This window comes from Camellia sinensis, chromosome 1, assembly GCF_055761805.1.
Source record: "Camellia sinensis isolate YWXY chromosome 1, ASM5576180v1, whole genome shotgun sequence".
Lineage (NCBI taxonomy): Eukaryota > Viridiplantae > Streptophyta > Magnoliopsida > Ericales > Theaceae > Camellia > Camellia sinensis.
In genome coordinates, this window is record NC_138961.1 from 8,201,427 (window position 1) to 8,227,620 (window position 26,194).

The following is a 26,194-nucleotide window of genomic DNA, read 5'->3' on the forward strand; positions in this document are numbered from 1 at the left end:
AGGAAGCATGCCACCTCCAAGGACATAGTTTGGGAGGCTAGAGGCGGACATAGTGTAGTTGTTTTACTTTTGATGTATTACATGTAACTTCAAGCCAAGGGCTTAATGTGTAACGAGTTAGTACTCTTTGTTGTAACCAAGTGTTAACTTGGAAAGCTGTAAGCCCGTAGGGCATTTGGTTTTGATGTTAATATGTAATACTTATGTAATGGAACTCAATGAAATAAAGGAATGTGGTTAGTTTATATGTAAATGCATGTCTTATCTGATGGGTTTAATGTTATTATTTTGAGGGCGTTACAATGAGGCAACGGCTTTAGTGGGAATTCATGCAGGAGGTATGTAATAACACCCACTGATGCAATGAACACCAGGGAATTACACAAGATGATCAAGCTACGCATGATTGAATGTTGTTCATAGCCCTCTTTGGAAGTGCTGCCAAGGAAGTGAAAAGGTACTTGGAAGGTTGTTGCTGCGGTCAGTGCGGCTATCAGTAGCAAACCAGTTCTGAATCGAACAGAGGGCTCAACAATGCTTCTATTGGATGACCAATTGAGCAACCCTCTACGACTATAATCATCATTGGGCTCGATTATTTGTAAATTGAATCCCTGCTGCTTTCTACTCCGCCATGTTTATAACAGTCGCATTCACAGCGAGTATGGTTGGGCTACTGTTTCCCTTATGGTCGATTATTAACAAATGGTCGTTTTGTTCCTGGGCACTTCCCTTGCTTGGCTTGGCTGCTTTCTTTGCCAGTTATGCTTTTACTATGAAAGAGAATGTGCCAAAGTTCTGGGTCACCATTGAATTCTTCAAGATTTCAAGCTTCTGGTTGGTGTGGCTGTATGGTCTTTCCTTAATCCTTCCCCCAATTATAATATTGTTTGTGGTCAAGATGATTCTTTCCATCTTTCACAAATTAAACCAAACCGGTCTCAACGCAAACAAATGAAAATTTGTAAGCGTACACATTTCAATTACAGAGAATCATCTACAACCACCTCATGCTATCTATCTCGTCCTTACTGAGAATCTTGCCATATCATCTGGAGTAAGGGGAAAGAATAAAAGAGTATGTCATGTTGACTGTGTCGGACATTGTCTTAAGATATCCGGTGTATGTACACGTAATATTTCATAAGGTTTTAATTTGTGAAAGGCGTAAGGGCCCATAATTTATGTTAGGGATGAGGGAACAATTTATTTTATTTTTTAATTGGCTTGAAATATAGACACATGGTGCTCCAGAAGTATTGAATAATTTCCCTAACATATGTGTATGCTTGAAAAAGTAGTATTATTGAAGTATGTCACGTTGACTATGTGGTGTTTTGGAAAGTTGGTTAAAAATTAATTTTTTAACTTTTAAGTTTATTTTGTTTTTTATGGGTAAAAAATGTGAGAGATGATATGACCCAAAATAGATTAAAAAAAAAAAAACTAAAAGTTAACTTTTTATTTGCTTTCCAAAACACCCCTGTTGTACATTGTCTTAAGATATGTGTACACTTCAAAAAGTAGTGTTATTGAAGTAATAAAAAAAAAAAGTCATTTTTAAATTTTTTTTTAATGATTTGGCAATATTTTAAATACTTAAGGCAAATATTTCTCTCATATTTTTTTTAATTATCCATCAATTATTTTATTTGTATATTATTGGAATTTTTTTCTCATATTTTTTCTAATCATCCATCAATTATTTCATTTATATATCATTGGGTCTAAAAAGTGAGTTTTCAAAATAGACTTATATATCATTTTTCTACCTCCAATAAGATACTCTTATTTGTAATAATCGTTATCCAAGTGTACCACATTGTTAATCTAAAATGTTTTGAGGGAATTATCACAAGAATAATTTTACAAATACTAATAATCTTTCCAAAAATCTTATTAAAAATGCAAGATGCCAAATGTGATTGTTGTAAAAAAAAAAAACAATGACATTTAAACATTCAATGATATTTGGACGTGTATATTTTTAGTGTTCGAGACATAATATTGTGTCCAGATTGAATCCCTGTTGCTTTCTTGACCACAAACAATATTATAATTGGGGAAAGGATTAAGGAAAGACCATACAGCCACACCAACCAGAAGCTTGAAATCTTGAAGAATTCAATGGTGACCCAAAACTTTGGCACATTCTCTTTCATAGTAAAAGCATAACTGGCAAAGAAAGCAACCAGGCCAAGCAAGGGAAGTGCCCGGGAACAAAACGACCATTTCTTAATAATCGACCATAAGGGAAACAGTAGCCCAACCATACTCGCTGTGAATGCGACTGTCATAAACATGGCAGAGTAGAAAGCAACAGGGATTCAATCAGGACACAATATTATGTCTTGAACACTGAAAGGTTCATTTTTAGAGTAAGAGTGGTTGTATGGTCATTCTTTAATCCATCCCCCAATAGTGTAGAACAAGAACAAGAGCAGCAGTCTGTTGTGGGGAGCAAGAAGGGTGAAGATGAAGCTGATGTGGAGGGCCACGTTGGAGGTGTGCTGGACAGTAGAGGTGTGGCGGAGGAAGGGGTGTCGATGGTAAAACCTGATGACCATATAGCTACTAATGGTCGAGATAGAGTGCTAAGTGTGTCTAGGGTGGAGGAGACTATCATGTCTACACGTCAGTTAGACTGTTTGCAGAAGAAACTTGGAGGTGAAGGCAAATGTCACGATCCAAACTACGCATGATTGAATTCATGAGGCAACGGCTTTAGTAGGAATTCATGCAGGAGGTATGTAATAACACCCACTGATGCAATGAACACCAGGGAATTACACAAGATGATCAAGCTACGCATGATTGAATGTTGTTCATAGCCCTCTTTGGAAGTGCTGCCAAGGAAGTGAAAAGTTACTTGGAAGGTTGTTGCTGCGGTCAGTGCGGCTATCAGTAGCAAACCAGTTCTAAATCGAACAGAGGGCTCAACAATGCTTCTATTGGATGACCAATTGAGCAACCCTCTACGACTATAATCATCATTGGGCTCGATTATTTGTAAATTGAATCTCTGCTCCTTTCTACTCCGCCATGTTTATAACAGTCGCATTCACAGCGAGTATGGTTGGGCTACTGTTTCCCTTATGGTCGATTATTAACAAATGGTCGTTTTGTTCCTGGGCACTTCCCTTGCTTGGCTTGGCTGCTTTCTTTGCCAGTTATGCTTTTACTATGAAAGAGAATGTGCCAAAGTTCTGGGTCACCATTGAATTCTTCAAGGTTTCAAGCTTCTGGTTGGTGTGGCTGTATGGTCTTTCCTTAATCCTTCCCCCAATTATAATATTGTTTGTGGTCAAGATGATTCTTTCCATCTTTCACAAATTAAACCAAACCGGTCTCAACGCAAACAAATGAAAATTTGTAAGCGTACACATTTCAATTACAGAGAATCATATACAACCACCCCATGCTATCTATCTCGTCCTTACTGAGAATCTTGCCATATCATCTAGAGTAAGGGGAAAGAATAAAAGAGTATGTCATGTTGACTGTGTCGGACATTGTCTTAAGATATCCGGTGTATGTACACGTAATATTTCATAAGGTTTTAATTTGTGAAGAGTCGTAAGGGCCCATAATTTATGTTAGGGATGAGGGAACAATTTATTTTATTTTTTAATTGGCTTGAAATATAGACACGTGGTGCTCCAGAAGTATTGAATAATTTCCCTAAAATATGTGTATGCTTGAAAAAGTAGTATTATTGAAGTATGTCACGTTGACTATGTGGTGTTTTGGAAAGTTGGTTAAAAATTAATTTTTTAACTTTTAAGTTTATTTTGTTTTTTATGTGTAAAAAATGTGAGAGATGATATGACCCAAAATAGATTAGAAAAAAAAAACTAAAAGTTCACTTTTTATTCGCTTTCCAAAACACCCCTGTTGTACATTGTCTTAAGATATGTGTACATTTCAAAAAGTAGTGTTATTGAAGTAATAAAAAAAAAAAGTCATCTTAAAAATTTCTTTTAATGATTTCGCAGTATTTTAAATACTTAAGGCAAATATTTCTCTAATATTTTTTTTAATTATCCATCAATTATTTTATTTGTATATTATTGGAATTTTTTTCTCATATTTTTTCTAATCATCCATCAATTATTTCATTTATATATCATTGGGTCTAAAAAGTGAGTTTTCAAAATAGACTTATATATCATTTTTCTACCTCCAATAAGATACTCTTATTTGTAATAATCGTTATCCAAGTGTACCACATTGTTAATCTAAAATGTTTTGAGGGAATTATCACAAGAATAATTTTACAAATACTAATAATCTTTCCAAAAATCTTATTAAAAGTGCAAGATACCAAATGTGATTGTTGTAAAAAAAAAAAAAAACAATGACATTTAAACATTCAATGATATTTGGACGTGTATATTTTTAGTGTTCGAGACATAATATTGTGTCCTGATTGAATCCCTGTTGCTTTCTTGACCACAAACAATATTATAATTGGGGAAAGGATTAAGGAAAGACCATACAGCCACACCAACCAGAAGCTTGAAATCTTGAAGAATTCAACGGTGACCCAAAACTTTGGCACATTCTCTTTCATAGTAAAAGCATAACTGGCAAAGAAAGCAACCAGGCCAAGCAAGGGAAGTGCCCGGGAACAAAACGACCATTTCTTAATAATCGACCATAAGGGAAACAAGAGCCCAACCATACTCGCTGTGACTGCGACTGTCATAAACATGGCAGAGTAGAAAGCAACAGGGATTCAATCAGGACACAATATTATGTCTTGAACACTGAAAGGTTCATTTTTAGAGTAAGAGTGGTTGTATGGTCTTTCTTTAATCCTTCCCCCAATAGTGTAGAACAAGAACAAGATAGAGTGCTAAGTGTGTCTAGGGTGGAGGAGACTATCATGTCTACACGTCAGTTAGACTGTTTGCAGAAGCAACTTGGAGGTGAAGGCAAATGTCACGATCCAAACTACGCATGATTGAATTCATGGGGCAAAGGCTTTAGTAGGAATTCATGCAGGAGGTATGTAATAACACCCACTGATGCAATGAACACCAGGGAATTACACAAGATGATCAAGCTACGCATGATTGAATGTTGTTCATAGCCCTCTTTGGAAGTGCTGCCAAGGAAGTGAAAAGGTACTTGGAAGGTTGTTGCTGCGGTCAGTGCGGCTATCAATAGCAAACCAGTTCTGAATCGAACAGAGGGCTCAACAATGCTTCTATTGGATGACCAATTGAGCAACCCTCTACGACTATAATCATCATTGGGCTCGATTATTTGTAAATTGAATCCCTGCTGCTTTCTACTCCGCCATGTTTATAACAGTCGCATTCACAGCGAGTATGGTTGGGCTACTGTTTCCCTTATGGGCGATTATTAACAAATGGTCATTTTGTTCCTGGGCACTTCCCTTGCTTGGCTTGGCTGCTTTCTTTGCCAGTTATGCTTTTACTATGAAAGAGAATGTGCCAAAGTTCTGGGTCACCATTGAATTCTTCAAGATTTCAAGCTTCTGGTTGGTGTGGCTGTATGGTCTTTCCTTAATCCTTCCCCCAATTATAATATTGTTTGTGGTCAAGATGATTCTTTCCATCTTTCACAAATTAAACCAAACCGGTCTCAACGCAAACAAATGAAAATTTGTAAGCGTACACATTTCAATTACAGAGAATCATATACAACCACCCCATGCTATCTATCTCGTCCTTACTGAGAATCTTGCCATATCATCTGGAGTAAGGGGAAAGAATAAAAGAGTATGTCATGTTGACTGTGTCGGACATTGTCTTAAGATATCCGGTGTATGTACACGTAATATTTCATAAGGTTTTAATTTGTGAAGAGGCGTAAGGGCCCATAACTTATGTTAGGGATGAGGGAACAATTTATTTTATTTTTTAATTGGCTTGAAATATAGACACGTGGTGCTCCAGAAGTATTGAATAATTTCCCTAACATATGTATATGCTTGAAAAAGTAGTGTTGTTGAAGTATGTCACGTTGACTATGAGGTGTTTTGGAAAGTTGGTTAAAAATTAATTTTTTAACTTTTAAGTTTATTTTGTTTTTTATGGGTAAAAAATGTGAGAGATGATATGACCCAAAATAGATTAAAAAAAAAAACTAAAAGTTAACTTTTTATTTGCTTTCCAAAACACCCCTGTTGTACATTGTCTTAAGATATGTGTACACTTCAAAAAGTAGTGTTATTGAAGTAATAAAAAAAAAGAGTCATTTTTAAAAAAAAATTTAATGATTTGGCAGTATTTTAAATACTTAAGGCAAATATTTCTCTCATATTTTTTTTTAATTATCCATCAATTATTTTATTTGTATATTATTGGAATTTTTTTCTCATATTTTTTCTAATCATCCATCAATTATTTCATTTATATATCATTGGGTCTAAAAAGTGAGTTTTCAAAATAGACTTATATATCATTTTTCTACCTCCAATAAGATACTCTTATTTGTAATAATCGTTATCCACGTGTACCACATTGTTAATCTAAAATGTTTTGAGGGAATTATCACAAGAATAATTTTACACATACTAATAATCTTTCCAAAAATCTTATTAAAAATGCAAGATGCCAAATGTGATTGTTGTAAAAAAAAAAACAATGACATTTAAACATTCAATGATATTTGGACGTGTATATTTTTAGTGTTCGAGACATAATATTGTGTCCAGATTGAATCCCTGTTGCTTTCTTGACCACAAACAATATTATAATTGGGGAAAGGATTAAGGAAAGACCATACAGCCACACCAACCAGAAGCTTGAAATCTTGAAAAATTCAATGGTGACCCAAAACTTTGGCACATTCTCTTTCATAGTAAAAGCATAACTGGCAAAGAAAGCAACCAGGCCAAGCAAGGGAAGTGCTCGGGAACAAAACGACCATTTCTTAATAATCGACCATAAGGGAAACAGTAGCCCAACCATACTCGCTGTGAATGCAACTGTCATAAACATGGCAGAGTAGAAAGCAACAGGGATTCAATCAGGACACAATATTATGTCTTGAACACTGAAAGGTTCATTTTTAGAGTAAGAGTGGTTGTATGGTCTTTCTTTAATCCTTCCCCCAATACTGTAGAACAAGAACAAGAGCAGCAATCTGTTGTGGGGAGCAAGAAGGGTGAAGCTGAAACTGATGTGGAGGGCCACATTGGAGGTGTGCTGGACAGTAGAGGTGTGGTGGAGGAAGGGGCGTCGATGGTAAAACATGATGACCATATAGCTACTAATGGTCGAGATAGAGTGCTAAGTGTGTCTAGGGTGGAGGAGACTATCATGTCTACACGTCAGTTAGACTGTTTGCAGAAGCAACTTGGAGGTGAAGGCAAATGTCACGATCCAAACTACGCATGATTGAATTCATGAGGCAACGGCTTTAGTGGGAATTCATGCAGGAGGTATGTAATAACACCCACTGATGCAATGAACACCAGGGAATTACACAAGATGATCAAGCTACGCATGATTGAATGTTGTTCATAGCCCTCTTTGGAAGTGCTGCCAAGGAAGTGAAAAGGTACTTGGAAGGTTGTTGCTGCGGTCAGTGCGGCTATCAGTAGCAAACCAGTTCTGAATCGAACAGTGGGCTCAACAATGCTTCTATTGGATGACCAATTGAGCAACCCTCTACGACTATAATCATCATTGGGCTCGATTATTTGTATGTTGGGCAACCCTGTAGGACTACAATTATCATTGTGCTTGATTTTTTCTTCTTTCAAATCCCTTGAGCCATTGGACAACCCTCTAGGACCACAATTATCATTTTGCTTGATTTTCTCTTCCGTCAGATCCCTTGAGCCGTTGGACAACCCTCTCTAACTATAATCACCAGTGTGCTTGATTAAATCCCAGGTTATCATAGGTTTAGGTTCCCAACAGATCTCAAGAAAACTTAAATAAGATGGGTCATAAGAGATATCTATAGCCACATAACCATCAGAGTTCAACGGAAGAAATACTCTCAAAGCCTGCAATTACATTCATGTGTGAGTTCGTCAGTTTGTGAAAGCAGAGACTACAATATGAGAAACAACATGAAAATGATGCAAAGCATAGCAAATAGGCGGACTGTCTAATTTGTTTTCAATTTTTCCACTGTTTCTAAGAGTGTTTAATTTGACAAAAAAAATGTTTTTATTAGAAACAATTTTTTTTCATGTTTTACAAGTAAAACTTTATCAATCTTATTAATTTCCGGTGCTTGGCTGATTACCTTAAAACAAATTCGGGGGTACTCTCAAAAAAAAAAAATCAAAGAGAACTTCCCGAAAACCTCTGAAGTCAGAAAACATTTTATTTCAATTCAAAAGTCTTGTAAATTCAAGGGGCAATTTTTCATAAATACATTTTTACCTACGTATGTTCCATTTAGTTCATATTATTTTCTTATATTCTAACAAGTCATATGACTGACATAGTTACCAAAATACCCCTAATAATATTCACATTTACAGTGTGAATATTCCGTGATGTGAATGTTCGCACTGTCAATGTGAATGTTCACATCGTCAATGTGAATATTAACATGTTAATGTGAATGTTAATACTACCAATGTGAACATTCACGCGTCAATGCGAATATTCATATTGTAAAATATAAATATTCACATCACCAAATTGTTAACCGTTCAAAAAATATTTGTAAGGATAGAAATGTCCATAAAATACTTCAAATATGAGAATTAGAATTCGGTAAATCAAATATTCAAATAATAGGACTTATTAAAATACAAGATTATCTTACGAATTTATGGATTAATTGGGATAAAACACTTGAAAAAGGATTTTCTAATAAATCTCCCTAAATTCAATCCTATTAACCCAAAAAAAAAAAAAAAAAAAAAAGAGAGAGAGAGAAGAAAATTCTACTCCACACAACAAAATCATAGTAGCTGTGTCATTGACACATTTTATGGAATACTTGATGGACAAGAAAAATATAAGTCATGCTTGCACCTTCCAATTGTACTGAAGCTGGAGAAAATAAGAACACCACAAACGGCAGCAAACTAATAAAATTTTGAAGGAAATTTTGATGAAAGAGGGAATTGATGCATAGGGTCCGGTGAGTGTGTGAGATTAAGTAAGAGATTTGATGAAATGTTCTCAAACAGACCAAGATCCAATTTTGGATTTTGGTGAAAAAAATTTCAAGTCATTTATGTGCAGAACAGAGAGAGTATTCATTGAGTAAGTGAGTGTATTCATTGATTTTCTGGTGAAAATGGCCACCGCAATGGCTTTAGGGGGAGGAAATAAGGGTTGTTGGTCTTTGAATATGCAGATCTCTGAGTAATTATAATAATCAGATTTGTTACATCTACTTTGCCGTTCTCCGCAGCAATATGGAGAGCCGTCTTCCCAAACCCGTCCTTCTCAAAACACAATATCCTATTCTCTATAATCAACTCCTCCACCATTTCCAAATCCCCCATCTTGCAAGCCAGGAGCAAATTGGCGAATTTATAATTCCATATCAAAAGCCCATTCAATTCCTTTTCGCAATAATTTGCAGGTTCATCGGTTGTTTGTGCGTAGCCATTCTGAGATTTAAACAAGCAAACATGAGTCCAAGAGAAGAGAAATAGTTATCTGGAGAATTTTTTTTTAAAAAAAAAATTAATTTTATAATGTATACGATAATGAATTAAATACCTGGAGTAATTCCAGAATAGTTATTCCTCTATAAACTTTGGAAGCAAATACCTGGAGTAATTCCAGAACAGTTATTCCTCTATAATCTTTGAAAGCAAATACATGGAGTAAGTCGGGCCTTTCTCCAGTGACCCACTTTAACAGGTGGATAAGAACGTCGATCTGGTTAGGCTTGACAGCCACGTGAAGACAAGCCTCCATTATTGTTGCAGTGACCCCAGGCTCATTGTAATATCTGAGAATCAGATGTATTACACCTACTTTACGATTCACCGCAAAAAATATGGAGATCTGTCTTCCCAGAGCAATTCTCTGTCAAACACAATTTCCTGTTCCTTTGAATCAACCTCTCCACCGATTGCAAATCCTCCTTCTTGCAAGCCAGGCGCAAATCACTTATAAGTGACGCTTGATTAATCGTTTGCCAGTACTCAAACTCAAACATTGGAGGCCAGTTCAAAACCACCACCATTCCGAATTCGCAATAACTTGCATCTTCGTCCATCTTCGTTTCGTCTGGCCAAACCCTAATGCTGTGTTTGGTTGGAGGATTTAGGGAGGGATTTGAAGAGGGAAAGAGAAAAGGTGTGTGAAACTAGGTGAAATATAGACATGTTTTATTTACATTTTACTTAACTTTTTCATTTCTTTTTCCAAATCTCTTTCCAAATCTCCCAACCAAACACAGTATAAGCGAACATTTCCCAGAGGGCGGAGGAGTAAAAGTAAACCCGACCCGACCTTGTGTTGTAGAGATCCCTAATCGTTTTTATTTATTATAAGGAGCATGCCGCGGACCCTCTTTCTCTCTCTCTCTCGAATCCAGATCCCCTCCTTGAGCCCCTCCTTCATTCCCTCCTAGCAGGGGCCTTCGGGCCTACTTTGAGGCCCAATTTTCATAATTTGAATCATTCATATTTTTATATTTATTCAGTATATCATATCTGTAAAAAATTAAGTTGATCGGATATCAGAAAATACGCGTTCAGAAAATTGAGACTACAATCTATTTTTTAATAAACAGTTTTCCGAACATATACTTTCTGATATCCGATCAATTTGATTTTTTACAAGTATGATATACTGAATAAATGTAAAAATATGAACGGTTCGGATTATCAAAATTGCGCCTCAAAGTGGGCCCGCAGGCCCTGCAAGAAGGGAATGAAGGACCGAAATGAAGGGGAGGATCCCAATTCCTCTCTCTCTCACACACCACTGTTTCCTGACTGACACAAATTTTATTTATTTTTTTATTTTTTTTTCTCCTTTCCAAGTCTCCCTCTCACAACAAGACATGTGAAGCTGTGGGTGCTAGGAATCTCCAACACGATTATTATTATAAACGGAAAAATTAATATAAAAAATTAATTTTTTAAAATGCTTATTTTTCTCTTATTAGAAAAAAACTTCTAAAAAAAATTTGTAAATGAATAAAGAAAATCTATAAGGAATTACAAAAATTTATTTAATATATATATTATTATAGTATTAAACATTTAGGTAATGTTATGGTACACAAGTTTTTGTAATGTTGTTGGCTTTTTTGACTTTCGAAGGTTATTTTTGTAATTGTGAGTGTGTGAGCGTGCTAGCAAGGATCAATCAGTCCTTACAGAATGTTAATTGTCAACCAATTATCAGACCATTGTGTTTTAGTTCTTTCAGCCTTAATGAAGAGGACTTTTATTGGTGGCTTTGTTTAGGAGAATTAAGCAAATAATGATTAAATAAAAAACAGTTGTAGTATTTCATTAAGCAAAATGAAAGACTTACAAAGATCCGAATCAGCCTCGTTGAGGTTTACAGCAACAAACTACTTGAAAACTACTCCTACGAACGAAATGCAGTGCAGAAATTTGAAGTACAGAAATGTAAAGAACAAGAAATGTAAAAACTGAAAAAGAAATAAAGTAGAATAAAACTAGTTTTATGGATCTGAGTCTGGAGCTTTTCTGGGGCCTTCTCTGCTATTTATACTTCTCAAGGATAACCATCGAACTGCACTTCTAACCATCAAACCGCTCCTTCATGATCGCTGATCATGTTGTCTTATAGTTAGCTCCACTATGCCAATACCTGCAGTTAGGATTCCCTCCTGATTTTGAATTTAAATATGAGTAACCGTTGAAGTCACATCACTTTGCATCTCTTTGCTGATCTAATACTACGCAAATCTTATGAAAACCAATACTAACTACCACGTGTACGATCACGATCGACGGTTTGAATTGTCTTCCCGTATTACCCTCAACCTACCACCTGTTGAAATGTGATTGGCTTAATACAAAATATATAGCCAACGTTACCCCCCACACTAATATAACCAATACTTGGTGATATTAGTGGATCAAGGTATTTTCCCATGTCTTAGAATGTGCATGGGCTTTGCATTTTTAGAAACACAACTGTCATTCATTGATGAACATTTGCATTAACTCCTCTTCGATCCCTTAAACAAGCTCACTATCTCAGTATTCGAAAAGTCCAATTCAGTTCTCATGGATAAATAGACATTTTCTTATCTCGATCAAGCATATGAAGAGTTGTTTGATAATACCGTTCGTCCTCGAAAAAATCTTCATGCATTGATTAGCCACCTTTACCCACCGTCCCATATTCAAGTCATAGAAGCTTTTGAAAATTATCAACCTTTGGATTACGAACACACTGTCCACAATCCTTTAATTCAGAAATTTGCAAATATGGACATGGGAAGTTCTTCCTCTGACCTAAAGCCTTCTAGATGGGATGGAGCTACAAATTCTTCCTCTTCTGGGGCTTCTGGTTGGGGAAGCTGGCTGGAATTAAAAGAGCGAGTCAACCATCATTTTTTCAAGTTCATTGACCCTCTAGAATTCCCTTCCGATGCTCGGAGTTCGGTGGTTTATCCCTACGTGCCCATCGACCGCCGACGTTGTTTGGAAGGCAACCTACTCGTAGCGAGGTACACATCTTCCACGCCTACGAAAATAGTATATGCCACTCCTCCCCCGGAAGAGGCACAAGGGTATAACCTTTCATTCTTGGCTCAGAAGGCTAAACTTTGCTCTTCTGACTGGCTTGACATCATCAATAGCCCCCGATTTCCTCCTACTTTCGAGATGGAAACTCCTGCACCTCCTCTTCCTATATATATATATTTATACAATTGACATATATTAATTTTTATATATTCAAAAAAAATATTTTTCGAATTTTTTAAAAAAAATTATGTGCTTTAATAGAATTTTGAGTTGTATGTTTGGTTATGAGTTGTAAATTTTTGTATCAAAGATCATGTCACATCAAAAATTCCCCACTCAATTCAAAACTCTTTTACCAAAAAAATTTTCTAGACTCAAATCATAATTTCAAAACTCACAAACTCAAAATACAACTCCTACTCTCAAATTATATTTAGAAAGCTCTACCAAACGCAACCAACTTTTGGGAGGGGAACGTAATTTTCAGAACGTAAGAGGGCACTTGTATTAAAGACAAACCTCTAGAGATGTCAATGTAATTTACCCTTCATTAAAAGTGGGTCAAATGAAATTTTCATTGAAGTCCTATCATATTTACCAATTAAATTATGATATCTATTTCTTATTATGAACTTAAAATATACAATTAATGACATAATAACTGCAATATATATTCTAATACAATGGTTAAAATTTAATTCATTCTAAATTATTATTTATACTTTTTAAATAAATTTTATATTATTATTTAATTTTAAAATTATTTTTAATTGTTTATTTAGCCCGTGCATCGCACGGGTTTATATGCTAGTTTTTTTTTTTTTTTGATCGGCAAAGTAAAAATTTCATTAACAACATAAAATTAAAGGTACAGAAAGATGGCATACATCGAGAGAGATTCGGAAAGTACAAATTACCCCTACTACTGCTACTCGCATCCATACAACCAACCCTCGGCGTCACGATTTTTTTTTTTTTTAAAAAAAAAAAGACTTGATGCAATTAACTTTAAATTTATTGAGATTTTTGTACCTTCTTTTAGAAAAATTATTGCATGTTGTTAATGGTACTTTTCACTAATCACAAATACATATATTTTTTATTATCTTTTAAGCACTCAATATAAATGTAATAGACCTCATTCTTAAATTCCATCACAATAATAATAAAAAAAGTACCATGTGCCATATATCCTTCCCACAACCAAAAATTCCTCCTTCCTTCGTGTCCAGACCCACCAACCAATTCTCTTTCTGGCTTCTAAAACTGCAAAAGACAGAGAGAGAGAGAGAGGTCAACTGGATGAGAACCAGAACCAGAACTATGCTCCTCAGGATGAAAACGAAGATAATGGCAACGAAGTCACTGATGGCGTACCTGAGGTCTCTCTCTTAGTTTTAGGTACAAGAAAAAAAAAATTCTTTCTTTTAAAATTTTGGGTAATTATTCTCTTAAATTTGTCCCAAAAGCACACATTTGGATTGAGAAAAGAAACTAGCAGAATTTACTATGAGTTTGCTAGAAGCATAAACTGTGACTATGTACTATTCAAAAAGTTATCTAATATGTTCTAGTTCAGCTGATCCCAAAAAAAAAAAAAAAAAAAAAAAAAACAAAACAAAACAAAACAAAACAAAAGGTTTAACTCTCGTTCTCTATGCTTTCTCTCAATCTTCCTATTGCTAATTAGCACATACAGATAGAAAATCGGTTAATCACATTTAGCAGTTAGCACCTCATATTTTTATCAAAATATTATTTGATTACTCTGTTTTCGATTATCACATTTCCGTTCATATTAAATTAAAGTTTTAAAGATAAAAATTTAGGATTGTTATATTTTTTAATGACAAAATTTAACGAAAAATTTACCCATAAATTTTATCTTGAAGAATGGTGATCCGATTAGTCCTAAGAGTTTTCTTATAGATTAATTAGTCCCATTAATTTTGAAAAGAGAGATGTAATATATTATTTAAAAATTAAATTTATTATTATACCTTTATTTCTATTATATTTTATTCGAATAATATATTTTTAATTGTTCTACTTTTAATATTGTTTCTTTGGAAAAATATCCTTTGAGCTCATGAATTTTAATCAACCTCATTAATAACAAATGAATAAAAAATGATATTGCAACTTAACATAATGTAAAAGTTTGATTCTCAAAGTTGAAAGTAAAAATATTAACTTGAAATTTTGATAAAAGTGTAAAAAGCCTAATTAACAATAGAAAATCTTAACAATAATGTACTATACCTTGATTCTATTGCCAATTTGGAGTTAAATCTTTTAAGCTCGTCCAATGTAGTTAAGCGTGATTCAGGTTCCACTCGAACCATTGGATCATCCGAATGCCATAGAAGGCAGCAATCAAGAGAACAATACAGTTGCAGACAGAACTGAAAATTTTAAAAATCCCCTAGATATTGATTTGTGATTTTGTATCAATTTTAACTAGGAAATAGCAATCCCAAACAAACAATAAAAAACAAATCAACACAATGATTTTACGTGGAAAAACCACAATTGGAGCGCCTCCAATTATGATAAAAAAATCACGGGCAAAAGCTACAAAACAATCCACTAAGAAGACATAACGGAATTACACAAGTGTACTCTCAATTACCTAGCGAATCTACGCCCGAGTCGAACCGACCCCTATGTGTCTCTTCTTGCCCCGTCTTCACCTCATAATTGTCTTGCCCAGTGCTGAATCCACAACGCCGATGTTGAATCACGACAATGAGCCACTCCAGAATTCACCAAAGCTTCAAGGCCAAATTCTCTGAAATCCAACAAAAAACTACTTTCTCTTTTGTGACTAAAACAAACCAAACCCTTTGATATAATCCACTCAATTCATAATATAAACTCTCACAGATATCAAAAGAAACAAGCAAAGAAGCTCCAGATGAAAACCCTAATATCCAATAAGAAGATCTGGAAGCCGTACCCTAAAATCTGACTGAACTGCACCTTTTATAGCAAACAGATCCTTGATCTTCGCTCGAGCGGAAGAATAGCACTCCCAGCACTTTTGCAGGCGAGTGAAACTTCTTAAAGGTCGCAATCTCTACTCGAGCACAGGAATGGCCGCTCAAGAGCAGAAAAATACAACTCCCAGTACTTTTGCAGGCGAGTGAAACTTCTGAAAGGTCGTGATCTCCTCTTAAGCGCAAGGATGGCCGCTCGAGCGGATAAACAACATCAACTGCAATTTTGCTTCTAGCTTCGGCGGCGCTGCCCCTCGACCCCACCTGGGTACTGCCTCGGACCAGTCAAGGAATGTTGCCCCCTGGACCGCCACGAGTTGACCGGGCAACTCGATCCCCGACATAGTCAGCGAAGTGGCAAACATGATAGGATTAAGCTTACAAACTACACTGCATTGGCACAATTCGGGTTGGATTCGCATCTAAAAACTCATTGCCTCACTGAAAGGAGTTTTGTCAAACGAGATTGCCAAGAACAAAAACCTAACAAGAACGAACTTCATCACAAAACAAACTGGGTTGATAGGATTCGGTAGTATAGTGATAGCTGCTATATTTGTAGTTGTTTGCTCTTTGTCTAGTGAGTATCATGGGAGTGAAAAGCTCATACTCAAAGTTGGAGATATATTGCACCGTAACAAGTGGCCATCTAAATTATTTTTGTTCATATTGTTCACATTTGGGTTTTCATCGGGTTTTCTTGTGGCAGCGATTCCATTATGGAAATGGTTATGTGTTGCTTGGCTTTCGTGCTCCTTTCGGATATGACTAGCCCTACAGTTCGGACTCCCGTTGTTCTGAATCTGAATTCACAAGTGCAATGTGAAATAGATAAACACAAATGAGTCCAAATCCAGCAAATCTTTTGAAAAATTGATTTTGAATCAAAAATGCCAAAAATGGACTGTTTTGCCAGATTATAGAGTTGCCACCTAAATATTTTTGAGAAATTTAAGAAACCCGTGACTCGTGCTGAAGGCCATTAGTCCGTCATCACCAAAGTGTCTCGGCTCGGGAACTTAAGTATAAGAGGAGAAGGTCATGAATTGAGCACCCTTCTCACTCAATCAAAGATCGGCCTCTACCAAACATTATGTGACTTTTATTTACATTATATGCTCTTGTTCTGATTATTAGGCTAATATTACTGCGTAATGCACACAAGTATATAGACTAATTTGTAAAATTTGGAATACTTTGATTTTATGTTTGTTTGAAAATTGTTTTGGATACTCGTCACTTGAAAAAGTGAGTTCGTATGTACATTAGCCAATTTATCCCAATTTGAACAAATTAACCTTCATCCACCGGCATTTAAACAAGTATATCACTTAAGCAATTAGCCCCATAGAAAGCATGCTCGATATGGCAATAATCACATGCAATGCAAGATGCTAGAGCAATAAACGCTCACCTAGTACTCCAAGGCAAGCCAAACAAAGCAAATAATTAGAAGAAGTGCATGCTCCTAACTTAATGCCATATGACTAATGCGACGCACACATTTATAGGATGTTTAATGGGCTCGGCTATGAGCATGGTATATGATTCAATTCAAGACATGCAATAAATCACGTTTTCAAACAATGATGTTGAAAATGCACACTAATTAATTAAAACAAATGCACACTTTAACTAATCATGCAAGGCATTAAACTATACTGCCACAGCTCCGCCTCGGGAAGTGGAAGATGCATGTTCTCGGTTTTCGCCCCGAAAAAGTCCTCCGTTTTGCTCCCGAGAGGCTCTGTTTGCAAGGTTGAGCATACTCCAGAAACTTTCTGCTCTAACTTACCAAATCTTTGTTAAGGGTTACACCAGTGGCCTGCCGGCCGTGGATGGCTGCTGTTAGCCATCTGCCGGCCAAAGGGGTGCACTGCCGGCCCGAAATGAAGCCTTACCAGCCATTGATGAGACACTACCAGCCACTGATGCTCTGAGTCACTACACTACAATAGAGCACAAACAGAGCAAAATGAAGGTTTTTCTAGGGATATGTTTGTACTATATCCCTCCTTATCACTTCAAAGTCTCAAAAGAGTGGCACATTTAGATCCAAAACCACCAATCAAGCAATTTCGTTGCGTGATGGCCAAAGATCCAAGTTGTACAATTTCGATAAATGCACAAATATGACTAAAAAAGCCATCACCTTATCATGCATGATCAAGGGCAATGGAGACCAAGGAAAATGACACATTTCATCACTATTAACGTCCGATTTGAACACATGCAAATGCAATGCAACATAAAGAATGCTTATCTAGCCTCTTTTACTTGCATGTTTGTTTACTCATTTTAATTACCAAATCATTCTTTAATCCATTAAATCCAAAAATGAGTGTCTTCTAATGGAAAGATGGCTCAAACAACAAGTTGCTTGGGCATGAAAGAGGCATTACATTGTTAGTAATGAACCCCCTAAGGGATTAAATCATTAGGTGCAACACCTCAATTTCACACTTAGGCAAACCAGTGGTTTGAAACCACTTTCAAAGCAAACAAAAGCGTGAAAAATGGTGGGAGATTGCAGAGATTTTAGATGCTGAAATGAAGTGCAAAACAACACTAAATCATGCTATTAACTCAAAATAATGATGATTAAAGTATTAAAACATCAAGCTAGTGAAGGAATTAACACTACAACTATACAAAACAAGCCTCAACTGAACTAACCAGCCCAAAACAGAGCTAACATAGGTTATTTCAGAGGCAAAAACATGTTGGACTCAAGCCACAAAAGGCTAAAATAATAAGCTAACATATGAGGCTAACTAGGCATGCAAACAAGACACAAGGAGGGGAGGCTAACCCCTCCAATTTTGGACACTTCAAAAGTTGATTTTTACCACTGAAAAACCTCTGAGATTTAGTGGTTAAGAGGTCAAGAAAATTTGTTTTGAAAGTGGTGAATAATAGCACAAAAGCTTAACAAGCTAAGAAGCAAAATGGTGGACAACTCCTTAAGAAAAAAGGTCTTCAAACCACCATTTTTAGGTCATAAAAATAGAGGTTTTTTAGTTCAAAACCAGCCTCAAAACAATTTAAAAAGATGAGAAAACAAGCATGCTAAACAAGAGAACAAAGTAAGCAAACTACCTCTTGAAGCAAAGAGCAATTCTAGGCACAAATCCAAGCGAAAACCACTTGCTAGAGCTCAAATCAAGTATCCAAGAACCTCAACTCAAAGAGAAGTAACTTTTATCAAGGAAGTATATGCAAAAGTGTAGAGAAAACAAGCTTCAAGGCACAAAATTGTAAGAGACAGAGAGAGAGAGAGTTTTTTGTCTTCAAATTTTCTAACCCCCCCCCCCCCGACATGTAAGAGAGGGGTCCTATATATAGAAAATAAAAAATTCCCTCACAAAGATCCAGCCACACACGTGTTGGATGATGCATGAACCTGTGCAAACTGCTGGCACAAAATATCACAAAATATCTACAGGAAACACTAATGGCCGGCCGGTCATCAGTGATGGCCGGCAAGGCTTCATTGATGGCCGGCAAGGCACATCAATGGCCGGCAGGCCAAAATCCATGGCCAATAGCCTTCAAGGATGGCTGGCAGGCCATCAACAACTTCATTCTGAAAAGACCAAAGCATGGTCCAAAAATCAGACAAAATGGATGCAGGATTTGGAAAGCTCAAACCTGTGGCATTCTGCCACGGACTTCAAGCGTTCAGTGAGCAATCAGACTCGCTATCGGATGTACCTGCAAGAACATCCAAGTCTTAAAGGGTTGTAAAAAATGGGGTGTCTACAGTTTGCTTTGAATATATAGCTTGTTGTGTTGTAAGTCCTCATATCTAGCTTCTTGAGTTGTGTACTCATGCTTTGATAGCTTTTCTTTGCTTAATTTTCATGTCAAGAGTATCATTTTAAGAAGCAATCTAGCATTTATTTCTACAACCTCCCTTTTTTCTTCTTTTCTTCTTTTGTTTGAGGGTTATTTCAACTAATTAATGGTTATTCAAAGCATGAAAAGGAGACCTACGCTCAATGGCTTAATCTCTACGGAGGTTCATCGTCAATGGCATGATCTCTCTTTCATGTTTAGGATCATCTCTCGTTTGACGTTTCTTCTCATTTAGTGGACTTAATTATCACTTCGGACAAATGGATTAAAGAATAGAGGAGACTAAGAAAATTAGCTTAAAATGAACCAACCAACATAAAGAAAATGAGTTCTATTACTTTTGTTCGGCCAGACGTTATGCCAAGTCCATCGTGTCAAGGGTCGTCATACGTCAATTCATGATGTTTTGATGAACCTTGAAGCGTCTCTACCTCCCTCTTTGAGCTCACTCCATGATAAGAGGGAGTTATGGTTGTTGTTCATGGCATTCATTGATTTTTGTCCAAAATCATGTCTGAAATCGTCAAGCAATCAACTTGCTCATTGATGGTTTTGGAAATGACTTCGTTCTTCTCTTAAGGTTTCCCATGATAGAGAAGAGCAGAATGGATAAGTAGGGCTAGAAAGGCTCTGTCTGCACTATCATCACCTCAGAGCACAAAACAGACTTTGGCATGAAAATTTGAGTCGCCCGGCCTCATTGGGGGCCGACTAGCCTCCAATGTGTGGTAAGCAGTAACCTTTTGCAGAAACAAAGGGCGGTGACTGAAGGTGAAACAGAGCAAGTCTGAGCAGACAAAGCAGTTTTTGGGAACTGCTCATGCCAGCATTATGCATCCTTGCTATTGTTTGATGTTAATCATTGTAATTATTATTGTTGGAGTTAATTATTATTGTTGTAATTAGTCTTGTTGTAATTATTATTATTTATTTGTATTTGTTGTAGCTAGTTAACTTAGTTAGCTAGTTCATTTCTCATTATTATCCTTGTTGTAATAAAGTCGTTAACTAGTTAGGTCTTTAATTCATTCATTTGGTGTTGTAATAGTTAGTTTATTCGAACACTTGGACATTTATTCGAACCCTCGGACATTTATTCAGACCCTCTTGCACGATGGCAACATATATAATAATGTGTGTATGTCTTCCAACCCCACTTCTTTCTCTTTTTTATTTACTCACTTATAATGGTAGTATAGAGCATCATATTTACTTAGCAATCTCATGTTCGCATACACTCATTTCATGTACATTTGGGTTCGGCTCATCATACTAACCAATGTCAATTTTCAACATCATTGTTTGAAAACGTGATTTATTGCATGTCTTGAATTGAATCATATACCATGCTCATAGCCAAGCCCATTAAACATCCTATAAATGTGTGCATCGCATTAGTCATATGGCATTAAGTTAGGAGCATGCACTTCTTCTAATTATTTGCTTTGTTTGGCCTGCCTTGGAGTACTAGGTGAGCGTTTATTGCTCTAGTATCTTGCATTGCTTGTGATTATTGCCATATCGAGCATGCTTTCCATGTGGCTAATTGCTTAAGTGATATACTTGTTTAAATGCCGGTGGATGAAGGTTAATTTGTTCAAATTGGGATAAATTGGCTAATGTACATACGAACTCACTTTTTCAAGTGATGAGTATCCAAAACAATTTTCAAACAAACATAAAATCAAAGTATTCCAAATTTTGCAAATTAGTCTATATACTTGTGTGCATCACGCAGTAATATTAGCCTAATAATCAGAACAAGAGCATATAATGTAAATAAAAGTCACATAATGATTGGTAGAGGCCAATCTTTGATCGAGTGAGAAGGGTGCTCAATTCATAACCTTCTCCTCTTATACCTAAGTTCCCGAGCCGAGACACTTTGATGGTGACGGACTAATGGCCTTCGACACGAGTCACAGGTTTCCTAAATTTCTCAAAAATATTTAGGTGGCAACTCTATAATCTGGAAAAAATAGTCCATTTTTGGCATTTTTGATTCAAAATCGATTTTTCCAAAAGATTTGCTAGATTTGGACTCATTTGTGTTCATCTATTTCACATTGCACTTGTGAAATCAGATTCAAAACAACAGGAGTCTGAACTGTTGGGCTAGTCATATCCAAAAGGAGCACGAAAACCAAGCTACACATAACCATTTCCATAATGGAATCGCTGCCACAAGAAAACCCGATGAAAACCTAAATGTGAACAATATGAACAAAAATAATTTAGATGGCCACTTGTTACGGTGCAATATATCTCCAACTTTGAGTATGAGCTTTTCACTCCCATGATATTCATTAGACAAAGAGCAAACAACTGCAAATATAGCAGCTATCACTATACCATCGAATCCCATCAACCCAGTTTGTTTTGTGATGAAGTTCGTTCTTGTTAGGTTTTTATTCTTGGCAATTCTCGTTTGACAAAACTCCTTTCAGTTGTAATTTTATTTTTTCTTTTATTTCAGTGAGGCAATGAGTTTTTAGATGCGAATCCAACCCGAATTGCGCCTATGCAGTGTAGTTTGTGAGCTTAATCCTATCATCTTTGCCACTTCGCTGACTATGTCGGGGATCGAGCTGACCGGTCAGCTCGTGGGGGTCCAGGGGGCAACATTTCTTGACTGGTCCGAGGCAGTACCCAGGTGGGGTCGAGGGGTAGCGGCGTCGAAGCCAGAAGCAAAATTGCAGTTGATGTTGTTTTTCCGCTTGAGCAGCCATCCTTGCGCTCGAGCGGAGATCGCGACCTTTCAGAAGTTTCACTCGCCTGCAAAAGTACTGGGAATTGTATTTGTCCGCTCTTGAGCAGCCATTCCTACACTCGAGCAGAGATCGCGACCTTTAAGAAGTTTCACTCTCCTGCAAAAGTTCTGGGAGTTGTATTCTTCCGCTCGAGCGAAGATCACGGATCTGTTTGCTATAAAAGGTGCAGTTCAGTCAGATTTTAGGGTACGGCTTCCAGATCTTCTTATTGGATATTAGGGTTTTCATCTGGAGCTTCTTTGCTTGTTTCCTTTGATATCTGTGAGAGTTTATATTATGAATTGAGTGGATTATATCAAAGGGTTTGGTTTGTTTTATTCACAAAAGAGAAAGTAGTTTTTCGGTGGATTTCGGAGAATTTGGCCCTGAAGCTTTGGTGAATTCTGGAGTGGCTCATTGTCATGATTCGACATCGGCGTTGTGGATTCAGCTCTGGGCAAGACAATTCTGAGGTGAAGACGGGGCTAGAAGAGACACATAGGGGTCGGTTCGATTCGGGCGTAGATTCGCTAGGTAATTGAGAGTACACTTGTGTAATTTCGTTATGTCTTCTTAGTGGATTGTTTTGTAGCTTTTGCCCGTGGTTTTTTTTTTATCATAATTGGAGGCGCTCCAATTGTGATTTTTTCACGTAAAATTGTTGTGTTGATTTATTTTTTATTGTTTGATTGGGATTGCTATTTACTAGTTAAAATTGATACATCATCACAAATCAATATCTAGGGGATTTTTAAATTTTTCAGTTCTGTCTGCAACTATATTGTTCTCTTGATTGCTGCCTTCTATGGCATTCGGATGATCCAATGGTTCGAGTGGAATCTGAATCACGTTTAACTACATTGGACGAGCTTAAAAGATTTAACTCCAATTTGGCAATAGAATCAAGGTAAAGTACAATATTGTTAAGATTTTCTATTGTTAATTAGGCTTTTTACACTTTTATCAAAATTTCAATTTAATATATTTACTTTCAACTTTGAGAATCAAACTTTTACATTATGTTAAATTGCAATATCATTTTTTATTCATTTGTCATTAATGAGGTTGATTAAAATTCATGAGCTCAAAGGATATTTTTCCAAAGAAACAATATTAAAAGTAGAACAATTAAAAATATATTATTCGAATAAAATATAATAGAAATAAAGTTATAATAATAAATTTAATTTTTAAATAATATATTACATCTCTCTTTTCAAAATTAATGGGACTAATTAATCTATAAGAAAACTCTTAGGACTAATCGGGTCACCATTCTTCAAGATAAAATTTATAGGTAAATTTTTCGTTAAATTTTGTCATTAAAAATATAACAATCCTAAATTTTTATCTTTAAAACTTTAATTTAATATGGACGGAAATGTGATAATCGAAAACAGAGTAATCAAATAATATTTTGATAAAAATATGAGGTGCTAACTGCTAAATGTGATTAACCGATTTTCTATTTGTATGTGCTAATTAGCAATAGGAAGATTGAGAGAAAGCATAGAGAACGAGAGTTAAACCCTTTTTTTTTTTTTTTTTTGGATCAGCTGAACTAGAACATATTAGATAACTTTTTGAATCGTACATAGTCACAGTTTATGCTTCTAGCAAACTCATAGTAAATTCTGCCAGTTTCTTTTCTCGATCCAAATGTGTTTTTTTGGGACAAATTTAAGAGAATAATTACCCAAAATTTTAAAAGAAAGAAAAAAATTTGTGCTTGTACAAAAATCTCAATAAATTTAAAGTTAATTGCATCAAGTCTTTTAAACTATTAGCAAACTAGCATATAAACCCGTGCGATGCACGGGCTAAATAAACAATTAAAAATAATTTTAAAATTCAATAACAACATAAAATTTATTTAAAAAGTATAAATAATAATTTAGAATGAATTAAATTTTAACCATTGTATTAGAATATATATTGCAGTTATTATGTCATTAATTGTATATTTTAAGTTCATAATAAGAAATAGATATCATAATTTAATTGGTAAATATGAAAAAAATAGAATAAATTAAAATATATATATATATATATTTATGATAAAATAAAATTATTTTTTATTTTTATTTTTATGGCGCCAGAGGTGGAGGGTGGCTGGAATAAGTAGGGGCAGGGTTGGGATTATGTGGGATGTCGAAACAATTTTTATCACAATTCAAATTTTGACATGGGGTGTCCCAAGAAAAGAAGTGCTCAACAAAAAACATGGGATGCATTTAGAGCCACCCCTTAATTATATTATTTTATTCTTTAATTATGATATTATTTTATTCTTTAATTATGATATTATTTTAGTTATGACTTGTGATATCTTTGGTTATATTTCATGTGGTGTTTGGTTATGATTTTTTTTATTATTGCTATTTATAATTATGACTCAAAAAATATAAAGTTATACCATATTTTTCTTTAATTATAAAATGTATATAATACACATTGTTTGAGAGGTGTGTATCATAATCTTTTCCAAACAAAATTTATTTGTTATAAGAAATAAGTAAAAAAACTAAGTCATATTTTTCTAATAAAAATATGGGTAAATTATGCAAATGGTCCCTGTAGTTTTTTTTTTTTTTGTCATTTTGGTCTCTGTTATTTCAATTTACTCAATTTTGCCCCTTAATTTTACGACTGTGTCATATTAATCCAATAAATAATGGCGGTTAAGTTTAATAGACAGAAAATCAAATGATGTGTCACTTTGGTCCCTGTAGTTTACAGGATATGTTAATTTGGTCTCTTATAGGAAAATCAAAACAACATGGACCAAATTGACACATCATGTAAACTACAGGGAGCAAATTGACACATCATTTGATTTTCCATCCATCAAACTTAACCACCATTATTTGTTGTACTAATATGAAACAATCCGTAAAATTAATAGACAAAATAGATCAAATTGAAACAACATGGACCAAAATTATCAAAAGGGTAAACTAGAGGGGCTACCGCTGTAATTTACCCTAAAAATGTTCATTTAAAAATTAGCAGGAAGATTAACTTGAGTCATGATAGGACTTCAATGAAAATTTCATTTGAGCCACTTTTAATGAAGTGTAAATTACATTGACACCTCTAGAGGTTTGTCTTTAATACAAGTGCCCTCTTACGTTATGAAAATTACGTTCTGAACTACACTTCTAACCGTCAAACCGCTCCTCCATGATTGCTGATCATGTTGTCTTATAGTTAGCTCCACTATGCCAATACCTGCAGTTAGGCTTCCCTTCTGATTTTGAATTTAAATATGAGTAACCGTTGAAGTCACATCACTTTGCATCTCTTTGCTGATCCAGTACTACACAGATCTTATGAAAACCAATACTAACTACCACGTGTAAGATCACGATCGAAAGTTTGAATTGTCTTCCCGTATTACCCTCAACCTGCCACGTGTTGAATTGTGATTGGCTTTATACAAAATATATAACCAACATTACCCCCCACACTAATATAACCAATACTTGGTGATATTAGTGGATCAAGGTATTTTCCCACGCCTTAGAACGTGCACGGGCTTTGCATTTTTAGAAAGACAACCGTCATTCATTGTTGAACATTTGCATTAACTCCTCTTTGATCCCTTAAACAAGCTCACTATCTCAGTATTCGAAAAGTCCAATCCAGTTCTCATGGATAAACAGACATTTTCTTATCTCGATCAAGCATATGAAGAGTTGTTTGATAATATCGTTCGTCCTTGAAAGAATCTTCATGCATTGATTAGCCATCTTTACCCACCTTCCTATATTCAAGTCATGAGAACTTTTGAAAATTATTAACCTTTGGATTACGAACTTACTGTCCACAATCTTTTGATTCAGAAATTTGCAAATATGAACATGGGAAGTTCTTCCTCTGACCCAAAGCCTTCTGGATGGGATGAAGCTGTAACTTCCTCCTCTTCTAGGGCATCTGGTTGG

At 35.5% G+C, this 26,194-nt stretch overlaps 1 protein-coding gene across 2 annotated transcripts; it reads right to left on the reverse strand.

Moving 5' to 3' along the window:
- Positions 1-7,394: 7,394 nt before the first annotated feature.
- LOC145789517 (uncharacterized) lies at positions 7,395-10,175 on the reverse strand. 2 transcript variants are annotated; one of them, XM_082866241.1, is made up of 3 exons: positions 9,678-10,175; positions 9,341-9,517; positions 7,395-7,990 (listed from the first exon to the last, which is right to left on the reverse strand). In XM_082866241.1, the coding sequence occupies exons 1-3, from the start codon at positions 9,876-9,878 to the stop codon at positions 7,838-7,840; spliced, it is 531 nt and encodes a 176-aa protein (XP_082722367.1). In that variant the 5' UTR covers positions 9,879-10,175; the 3' UTR covers positions 7,395-7,837. The 2 variants fall into 2 exon arrangements, with proteins under 2 accessions (XP_082722367.1, XP_082722371.1); XM_082866245.1 differs by having other exon boundaries at positions 9,341-9,565; positions 9,729-9,900.
- Between the last annotated feature and the right edge of the window lie 16,019 nt (positions 10,176-26,194).